We start from the raw sequence: 11,139 nt of genomic DNA on the forward strand, positions 1-11,139 counted from the left end.
TATTTCCTCAAATATGAAAAATATTCAACAGGCTCAGTGCAAAGTAGAGAAATCAGAAAAGGACCTACCATATCTGCTTTATCATTTATGATTTTTCTTCTCTTACTGGTTACATAGCTCATTATACCTATGAGATTTTTATACAAAAGTAATGATTTTACCTTACTTTGATATATCTCAATTAGAATAGTTTGTTAGGTAAGGAAGATTACTTGTGAATTAGATTTGAGAAAAATCTGCTGTGACTCTTCCTATTATTGCCTCCTTAGAATTTCAGTGATTTTAAAAAATGATCCGGATTTATTTTTATAGAACTTTGAGTTTTTGGCATTTTAAGTGTGGTTCCTTTTAAAAAATCTATCTGATCTTTTCTCCCTCTTAATACTCTCCTCTGGTTTACAAGAGTTTGTTTGACTAATTAGGTAATTTGGGGCTAACGTCATTGAAAGGTGAATTACCTGTTGTGCTGGTTTCTTACCATGCAAATGAGCACTGGGCCCCTCTGCTCTCGGCAGTGTTGATAGCCCCCCCGGAGAAAAGGCACTTGGGCCCAAGCTCTCAGAGGTAAGCTCTTGGCAGGCTTTGCTGTCACCAGTATTTATACACAAAACTTGCTTCCTGAGGCTGCAGTACCTGGGTCCTACTTTGACAGGTGTGTTATTTAATATTTTCAGTGTGCCTCCAGCAAAGAGGCTACAGCGTGTCACCAGAGAATTGGCTCTGGGAGGGTGAATTGCTTTTGTGCTATTGTGCCTATGACTTTAGAGGGACAACACGGACTAGCCTCACATGGCCAATGTGGAAAATAATTAAAAAATGAAAGGAAGGGAGAGAGCAAGAGGAGAAAACTTGATTCAAATCTAACAAATGCTCATTCCACTTATTACCAACTGCTAGATGTTTTCAAACATTGAATTCTTCAATTCCTAGTGAAAATTCAACTCATGTATTACTTTTCCTTTTACTGCCAGGCACAAGTCATTGATATTCATTCACAATGCAGTTCTCGTCTATGCTTTCCCAAGTGAAGGCCCTGTCCCAAACAAACAGCCCCAAGAACCACGCTTCAAACCAACTAAATAGAAGTGAAAGCTTGCCCCACCATGTGCATGTTTCCATGACCCCTGGGGGAGGTGTTTCTGTTGGTGGCCACCATTTCCAACACCAGTACAAGGAGTTTATGTTGAGAATTTTACCATCCATCAAGGACACAAAACTATTTAATTTAAATACCCAATGCTTTGGAGAGCGTCAGAGCTTAAGTGTTTTTAAAAATAAAATCAAATTTGGATAGTGACCATGCTGGAGGGGGTGAGGACTTGGTAGGATGGGAGAATGTTGACCCACTGTGTCATGTATTTGAAACCAACATAAGATAGTATATCAATGATACTTTGATAAAAAAAAAAAAGATAAGAAACAGCAAGGTGGTCAGTGTGGCTGCTGGAGCAGACTGAGCCAGGAAGACAGCTGAAGGAGATGAGGTCAAAGTAGTACCCAGGGGGCATGGAGGGAACATAGAGGTCAAATAGTGGCATATATAACTTGAAAGGACATTTTTGAATAGGTACAATATGATCTTACATGTTTTTAAAAATTCACTCTGACTGCTGGTTGAAAATAAATCATTATTCAAAGTTAAAAAAATGCAATCAAATTTTTCATATTTCAAGTAACTGGTAATGAACTTTATTACATCCTCTGGGAATTTTCTTTATAAAATGAAAAGCTTTAGCAAATGGGGATGGTTGGAAGATGTTGGGTCTTCATTTTATGCTCATTGAGGTGTACAAAACTTCTCTTTCCAAACTTTTCCCAAATGGAGACTAATAATTTCCTAGTATATTTTTATAATTTCATTGCATCAGCCAGGGGCTAGTCAGGGAAAGAGAAAGGAAACTGTTATTTTAACAGAAAGAAATTGTTAGGAAATGGTGTTACAAGATATTGGAGGACTTATGACCTATTAATGTCTTTAGGAATTTGTCAAGACTCAGGCCCAGAAAAGAACTAAAATGCTCCCCTGGTATCTGGCTAAACAAAATCATTTAGCATAACTCCTCAGTGAGCATCTGAGCTGACAGAGCCGAAAGCACAGAGGACTCTGGATTGCCCTAGTAGGACCCTGAGCTCTCCAAACCATCCTCAAGGTGCTTCTGCAGCTCCACGGAGGGCAAAATGCAGTTTGGAGTCCCAGGACTTAACTGTTTCTAAAAGTAAAATCTTAATTTGCAAAAGGAAACACAACAGCATGCTTCTGACATTGGAAAGATATTTTTCTTTCCTTGACATTAACTTACCAGTATACCATTCTCAGCTGCTCATACCCCATAATGAATAAAGTAATATAGAATAAACTACAAAAAATAAAAATAAATAGTAAAAGAAATAAGAGTAAAGTAATATGGAATAAAAATAAAAGAACAAAGTAACTAAAGGATAAAGTTAAGTAAAAGAAAACACACCAGACCAACAGGTATTTGTAAACTGAACGTTTGAATTTTTAATAGGCTTTTTCTCAAGTGCTAAATAGCAAATAACTCTAAATTAAACACAAAATTCAAATGGTTCAGGTCAGTTATGTTCTATTTCATTGATCAAAGCCTTGCAAAATAGTGTTCATCTCTCCATATGTATTATTTGCCACTACTAGGATTCAAATTTCTAGAGGACAGTGTTTAACTCTAATTAATCACTGTGTTCTGTGCTATCTCCTCCTTGTAGGCATCAATAACTATGTATTGATTTCAATCACAGAGGGAGTGATATAATGTAATATTGAAATGCAGTAAAATAAATTTCAAAAATCAAATACAGTATTTACTAATATGCTCCCACGAATAAATGTGTACTAGCGAAGATTATTCATTGCCACATGATTTATTGTAGCAAAAATCAGAAACAGGCATCTAGTTTAATCAGTTATGATACTTCTAAATAATGGAACATGCTGCAGACTTTCAAAAAATTAGGCAGAACCATGTTATTTGATATGGAATGAATCTCTAGGACACATATGGAGTGAAACAACCGAGTTGCAGAACAGCATCTATAGTATTTTGCCATTTTTTTAAAAAGTGTGAGAGAACAATATGTACCTATATGATTGTTTATGGGTATGCCTGTATATCTCAGGAAAGATATATAAAAAAAGTGATTGTCTCTGGGGAAGATGTGTGGAAGACTAACAGATGGACCAGAAGGCCACTTATTTTTTAGTATCTATACTTTTGTTCCTTTGGAATTTTTTAATATGCATGTGCTCCTTTTTAAAAAACAAAAAATTTTTAAAACAAGTTCATTTTATTTTTATTTATATTATTCAAATTTAATTTAAACTTTATTTTAGCTATAAGGAGGGTTTAAAGAACCCTTTATGTTTGTGAAGGCTCTGAATTAAGTATAGAAATGATGAAGGAAATCAAATCCCTAGTATTAATATAGTCAGTATTTGGTTTAAAAGTAATCTTCGTATTTGTCATTTTTAACTTTTTAATGTTTAAGAGAATTTAGCATTTTACAGTACTTACCACAATAGCTTTGTGTTATTAAATAATTGATTTAGGCATGATTTTTAAGTTGAAAGGCCCAAGAAAAGTTTGCTAAGTTTATAAATGGTATTATATTTGTTAAGAATCTTAAAATTTAACATATTTGAAACTCATTACATTTTTAAAAGTTACTAGGGAAGGTTTTATGTTTTATTCTGACAATTAAATATCAAAAAGGGAAATTGACTCTTTTGGTTTGATAAATACAAATAAAATATTAAGGGAATTCAGTTAACTAGGTTGTAATTGCCCCTTAAAAGATGTTGTTAAAAGTTCCTAAGTGTGTAAGTAGAATAATTCCTCTTGTATGTTAAAGTTTGTAAATTATAAGTTAAATAAGTTATAAGTAAATAAAATTTTTAAAGGAAGAGCTAGGTATTTCAATATTATTTTATGAATCAAATATTAATTTTAAAAGCCACATTTACCTCAAATAATCTTTTCTATACATAATAAGGACACCAGAAATCTCAGACTGACAACTGATCTTAAGAGGGAGTTTGCCAAGTGGAGGAGAGCCCTCAAGTGGAGCAAATGGGCAGAATGACTTAGGGGCCAATGATGCCTTCAGAGGAGGTGGACCCCAAGGAGTGACTAAATGTGAGTATACAAAAACAGGCCACGTCAGGCTTGTACAGACTTGATGCCTTTAGGGAGAATTTCAAAACTTCATCTCAGAGCAATAAAAAGCTACATTCATTAGGTGTCCAGCAGGCAGCAGATGGCATGATCAGCCTGGGTAATGGAGGGAGTATAATAAGGGGCCTGTTTACAAAGATACGGGCAGCATATAAGGAAATCAGCAGGGAACATTCTCATACCCAGGGGCAGCAATAACAGGGAGGTACCATCCTGGCTAGGCCCAAAGTAACAGAGGAAGGTAATGGTTATAGGAGTTCAAAAGGGTGTCTGTATGCAAAGAATGGCTATAGAACCTTTCTTGGAGGAACACAGGGAGGTTGCCTGGGTTAAGTATCCTGATTTCACCCTCTTTCCTTCCTCTGATCAGGAGGTGCTTCTCTTTGATAAAATGCCATTAGGCATCCCAAGGCAAGAGAGCTTCTTAATCCTAAACTTAGTATGTGTTTCCTACACACAGCGGAGGAGAAGGTTTGGGAAAACAGAAGGGAGCTACCCTAGAAACCACATAACATGTTTATGAGCCAAGTCAACTTCAGATAATTGTGAAGAGTAGAGGGACAGTTGTGAACCTGGAGGTAAGAACACTAGTTAACATGGGTGGAAGGGGAGGCATATGTTACTAGTCAATTCTAAATAAATATTTATACCCCTTACTGAGACTCAGTATCAACCTCAATGAATATAGATGGTTTTCCTAGCCTTAAAACTATATATTTCATGCAGCTAGCTAGCTAAATTATTCAAATAGATTATTTCATTTATATTTAGGTAAATACCTACAGACAGTCCTCAGTTTAACAACCAATTATCAGTGTCTTCCATCCTAAAGCCGGCTGCCCCTATACTGCTCCCTTTGCGAACCAGTAATATAGACACACACACATACACACCACCCTCATTACAAGGGCTCTCTCCACTGACCAAACTTTAATCAGGCTTCTTAACACCTCTGCTTGCACGGTCTAACGTGGGCTCCTCTCTGTTTTTTTAGAATCCATTTGGAGCAAGAATCCTGCAAGTCAGCTAAGCACAAATCCCCCACTCTTGGTATCTGACCAGGCTCAATAGCTCACCCCTCTGGCCTGCCTTTAGCAAGAATTTCTGTTCAGTCAGTCTAGCAAGAGTCCTCTTTAACCCCGATGTTTCCTCTCAGTAATTTTCCATCCACTGTATGCCATGTTGCTTGGTATAAATATAAATCCCAACTTGTCATTGTCAGAGTTGGAGTTGAGTCTAATTTCTCTCTTATTACAAAAAACCATTCTGATTGCTTCCCTGGAATAAAGTCTGCCTTATTGTCTTTAACAAGTGTTAGGAAATGATTTTTTCTTACACACACACACACACACATACACATCATGAAATTTGTATAGTAAAGGAATGGTTCAGAAGTAGAGAAACTAGGTTTTTAAAGGCAGGAACTGAGAGGAAGCCAGAAGTATAGCAGGATCACTGGACATGAAGTGTCTGTCACTACTGAAGTGGGACAAGTCCCTTAAATATCCTCATCTGGGAAGAGGTGTGATTGGGGGGTGTCACTGTCTTATTAGACTCTCAGGAAGAAGATGCCTGGCAGTGGTCCTCAAGCCCTAATATCTCTTCTTGGACACAGCCTAAAATAGGTTCCCCTCAACACCAACAGGTAGACTGGATTAATAAGTACCATTCGGTAGACACGAAAATACTTCATTATGCATTTATTATGCATATTTGCTTTTTCAACTAACGAGTACAGGGAATGAAAACTGTACTGATGGTAAAGAGGAAGAATTCTTACTGAATCATACTGTCCTTCAAGACATGAGTTGAGCCTGGATAATTTCCGTAGTTTGGTCTAGGACACAGGGTGGCAGGCTATTTAGAAAGAAGGGTTTAACAGAGAGACAGGAAAAAGCCAAATGTAAATTTGCCTATTCAGAGTTTGACCTAAGGCTGAATTTGGATTCAGGAACAGACTGCCCTCCTTCGGCTTCTCCTCTTCTCCCTCCCACAACTTAATACCAGGTGTGAGGGGTTGTGAACACAATTGTTATATGTACTCATGTATTTTCCAATCTACCAAATAAAGAAAGTTTCTGTTGGTCTTGTAATGTTTCACAGAAAAATCCCTGGAAGGATTTTGTTAATGATCTGTTTTAAATCAGAGGCATTATAGTGTGGATAAAATTTATTTGGTGGGACCCTGGGGCAACTTCCAAAGATAGTGGTTAAAACAAGCACACAGGAAAGCCTTGCGGTTGCTGGCTGTTGGTGTAGATCCACCATGCAGAATAAGAAGCTAGACACAAAGGAAAGAGGAAGTCATTTCAAGTATAAACTGCACAATGAAAATCACAAAGATAAAAGCTCAAATTGCATATGATGATTTGTAATCATCATTTGCCCATGCTTCTCATATGGGCAGCTCTTTGTAGTAAGATTCATGGTGCCAGGAAATGACTGAATAATTTATATAAGTATGGTTAATAATTCTCCCAAGCCAAATGATAAGGTGGCTTGCTAATAGAGAGAAATAGTGAAAACCAACCATAGGTCATGCTTCCTTCATGTATGCACAGGTCACAGTGATCTTCCCTTTTCTGAATTCCTAGAGTAGAATCAGAGAGGAACCCAAACCACTGGCAATTTATTGTCTTTGTTCTAATATTGGGCTTTAGTTGTCTCTTGTGTGTGAACCAAGTCCAACCTATTCTGAAATATCTTATATTTGTTTTGTACATTTTCAACACCAGTTAGAAGTGAATGTTGATTGAATACAAAGTTCACAAGTAATAAATGATTGATTGATTGATTGGTTGATTGATCAAAGATACTGAATGTAGCTCTTGCACAGGTTACAGAATGTTTATCTGGATTCTGAAATGTAACAGAATAATAGTTGCAGTTATCTGGAGATGTGATGCATGGGGCCTCTGATCAAAATAATAGTCTCATTTCCAATACTCTATTCACATTTGTAAGGGCTTTTTTATTAATGTGCTTCAGGAAACAGATTTGCAGTTTCTGAATGAGAGCTGAATATTTTTCCTGACACTATGTACACAAGAGCTTTCCGAAACCATGGATAAAAAAAACCATGTATGAGGGGGTTGCAAGTGGAGTTGAAGTACCCCAGCCACACTAAAAGATCAAGTACTATTATGGGAGTGGAGTAGCCTAAATACGGGTCGATCAGAACAGCAAGAAAACAGGGCAACCAGCAAGCTAGAAACACCCCCATTACTATACCCAGCGTCTTAGCTGCTTTCCTGTCCTTTTTCTTAGATAAGTTTTTTTTCACTTCCCCCTTTGTGTTTTCAGGCATGTTGCTGATAACTCTAGCATGTTGTTTGGAAACAATAAAGATTTTGCCATAAATGCCAACCATGATGGAGCCAGGAGTAAAAAAGCACGTAGTGAACAATATTGTCCCCCAAAACTTGTTGAAAGTAAGGGCGCAGAAATTGAAGCAAGCAACAAGAATCTCATAGCTCTGCATCCCAGAAACATTGGCCTCGGAAAGAACTAAACTGAAAGAAAAAAGAGCAGGGGCCGACCAGCAAAACGCCAGCAGTCGCTTTATCACGGAAGTGGTCATTGCGGTCGCGTAGTGCAAAGGGTGACACACAGCATAAAATCGATCAATAGCAATGGAACAGAGGTGGAAAATGGAGGTCAGGCTTAGCATCATGTCAAAGCTCGCATGGAATTTACAGAAGCCATCCCCAAAGTACCAGCAGCTCTCTACTGATCGCACCATGCTGTACGGCATAATAACAAAACCCAGCAGAAAGTCAGTGGTTGCCATGGAGAGGATCAGAAAATTTGTGGGAGAGTGAAGCTGTTTAAAATGAGATATGGAAATTATTATCACCAAGTTTCCAAAGATGGTGATTACCATGGCTGCACTCATAATTGCATACATGATCACTCGGACCTGAAAAGGGCGGCTGACGGGAGGACAGGATTTATTTCCAAATTTTGGACAACTCGATAGGTCTTCAGGAATGTAAGTTAGATCCATGGTGCTTTGCCGCTTCAAATTCCTTTCTAGGAAGGTGAGTCTGGTGTTTCTTCTCTTCTTAAAATGATCCCAGTAAATTTCATCTCCTAATTTCAGCTCCTATGATAAAGTTCAAAGTCACCTGTTATTAGTTCATTTCAATTATAATTTATTTAAAAATTTAAAATTAGATCAATGTGTTTACTTTCTGAGTTATTTGCTGCATTGGAAAATGAAATATTTTAATTGCTCATTCTTTCTTTCTCCATCCTATTTTACTCTATTTCATTCATCCATTTATTCATTTAACATGAGTTTATCTATTGACTGCTCCTGTCTAGTTAATGTATTGGAGGCTTTTCAAGAGTTTATTTGACTTATATGAGGCATCTAAAATAGTCAAACTCCTGAAGCAGAGAATATAATAGTGGTTGCCAGGGGTTAAGGGGAGAGGGGAGAGGGGAATTATTGTTCAATGGGTGTACAGTTGTGATGCTAGATTAATAAATCCTAGAGATCTGCTTCACAACAACTAATCTAAGCAGTGCCTCTAGCTAGCTGTGAGCTCCCACTAAAAGGTTCACTAGACTAGATGCCTTACAGGCCCTTCCAGCTCTAAAAGTCTGAATCATTGGTAACTGAAAAGTTATTTGTTTAAGTCATCTTCCTATAAACAAATAGAAAACAGAAGAGCAGAGAAACAAGATAAAAGAAAGAAATGGAAAAAGAACAAGGCTCAGTGCAGAAATTCTTCAAATAGTACTTTTTGTCCTGGGCACCTCAGAGCAAGACTAACGGTGTGCTTCTGTCCACCTCAGATACTCCTCCGCACCTCATTGTCTCTCTTTGGTTTTCACCACTGAAGTGTTGTAAGCATCTAACCTGGGCCCTGTTATAGCAAGTAAATGATAGCACTTGATAAGTAATTGTTGATTGTAATATCTGTGTTAAAATATACACTAGCTCCTATCTTGCCTTTACCTTGTGAAATCAACCCTAAATAACAAGTACATCTTGTCAGGCCTTAATTTACTGCCCTGAGGCAAGGAACCTGTCTATTTTGTTCACCCCTGGATTCTCAGTACTTTGGTTAGTGCTTAAGGAAGCACTAGCTACATATTTTTGAATGAATATCTACATAATAAATGATAAACTATGGTCATTTAAAAAATATCTATGTTGTTCCAATAAAAGCAATTGATTCAATGTGTTGAAACTTTGCTATAAATGGACAAGTTCCAGGAGCACAATTCAAGAAAATATCTTCTCGGTTTAAATTGCTTCTGATGCTGCTATAAAATAATCCCTGATTATTTAGACAATGTTTAGACAAGCAGAGCTAAGAGATTTGCTGTAGACATATTTTACTGATCCCATAGGCTAGTGAGAAGAGAACTAAAGGTAGAGATACAAAGGGTATTCATAAAGGAAAGACAAGCTACTGAGTATTTCAGCTAAGTGCACTTGGGAGGGGGTAGCAGTGGTAACACAGGGACTCCTTGGTGTTCCATGGACATGATAAAATGGGGTTGTCCTGGCTCTTTTCAGTCCCTTATGCAATGACTAGCAGCTTACCTCCCATTTAGGGGAGTTGGGCATTTTCTCCCTGCTGAAACTCACATATATGCAAAATTAAAGAAAATACTGGGTTGGAAAGCACAAATTTACAATTAAGCTAGTACAGTGTTTAAGTCCATGAAGACATATGCATTTAGAGTACATTATTGACCAGGAAACTCTGTCATACCTCAACTGGCCCTATGATCTTACTGATGACAGCCATAACATCATATGGGTTTGCATACAAGTAACTGCCTCTGTTTTCTGAGGATTAGGAAGATTTTATCAGGTATTTCGACATGAGGTCTAATATTCATCTATGCACATTACTGTTTATATAATGGAAATGGCAGATGCTTTCATAACTGGAGAAGACCTCAAATGGAATGCTTACAAAGACTCATAATGTGATGCAGTTTCCCTCCTCCTGGCTACCTTACATTCCACAGTGTGGCTTTGAAATCAGACAGACCTGTGTTGGGTTATTGGCTCCACTACTTATTGACCATATTTCTTTGGATAAGTTTCCCAGTGTCCCTGAGCCTGTTTCTTCCTTTATAAAATGCAGAAGTTGTCTATGAAGATATTTAAGATCATTTACAGTATTCCTACCTTCCTCCCTGCTTTTCCTCCTAAGAATCATGGTATATCCTTCAATTTTGTTTTATTTTGGGTCTCCCATCTAATCTATTATGTTGAAACACATGCCTCTATGAATTTGCCCTTTTTGTAAGTTAAAAATGTTCAAATATTAATAATTTCAAATCATTTCCCATTGGGATCCTTTCCTTTTTCCCCCTCAAGTTTCCAAGCATTGAATGATTATAAGGTTGGCATACCTCCAGTCACATACATTTACAAGAAGTCAGATTTTTCAATGCAAGATTAGATTGTAGAGCTAAAGTTTATTGAAGAGAATCTTCAGTGTGCTGGACACATTGGTTTCAGCAGGAGGACAGGTGGCTCAACAGCAAACTAAAAGTTCAGGATCTAATTACTATAGCCTTAAACTATGAATGGCATATAGGATGTAGTAGAAAATGGAAACTTTTAGTCCATGGTTCTAACAGAAGGAGGCAAATATTTGCACATACTGGCTCTAAGGCACTAACTAATATGTGCATCACCATTACTATAAAACACATTCTCTACTCTAAAACCTAACTATTCAGTAAAGAACTTAAAATTGCAAACATGTATGTATGTATGTACATACAGATATATAAATTAATTTTAAATTATAATTTTTTATCTCATTTTCATCTGTTGAAAAAGCATCAGACAAGACAAGCAGGAAAGATATGAGCAGTTATTGTTATTTTTCTTTAATACACTGACTCAAATTAAGTATAATAAGCAAATTTCAAAGTTTCTTTATTTGAACACAAATTTGGATAATTGTAG

At 37.0% G+C, this 11,139-nt stretch overlaps 1 protein-coding gene across 1 annotated transcript; it reads right to left on the reverse strand.

Moving 5' to 3' along the window:
- Positions 1 to 7,164: 7,164 nt before the first annotated feature.
- Positions 7,165 to 8,205, reverse strand: LOC118967801 (trace amine-associated receptor 3). The gene has a single exon (XM_036995191.2). The coding sequence runs from the start codon at positions 8,194 to 8,196 to the stop codon at positions 7,165 to 7,167; it is 1,032 nt and encodes a 343-aa protein (XP_036851086.2). The 5' UTR covers positions 8,197 to 8,205.
- Positions 8,206 to 11,139: the final 2,934 nt, after the last annotated feature.

This window comes from Manis javanica, chromosome 13 (genome assembly GCF_040802235.1).
Source record: "Manis javanica isolate MJ-LG chromosome 13, MJ_LKY, whole genome shotgun sequence".
Lineage (NCBI taxonomy): Eukaryota > Metazoa > Chordata > Mammalia > Pholidota > Manidae > Manis > Manis javanica.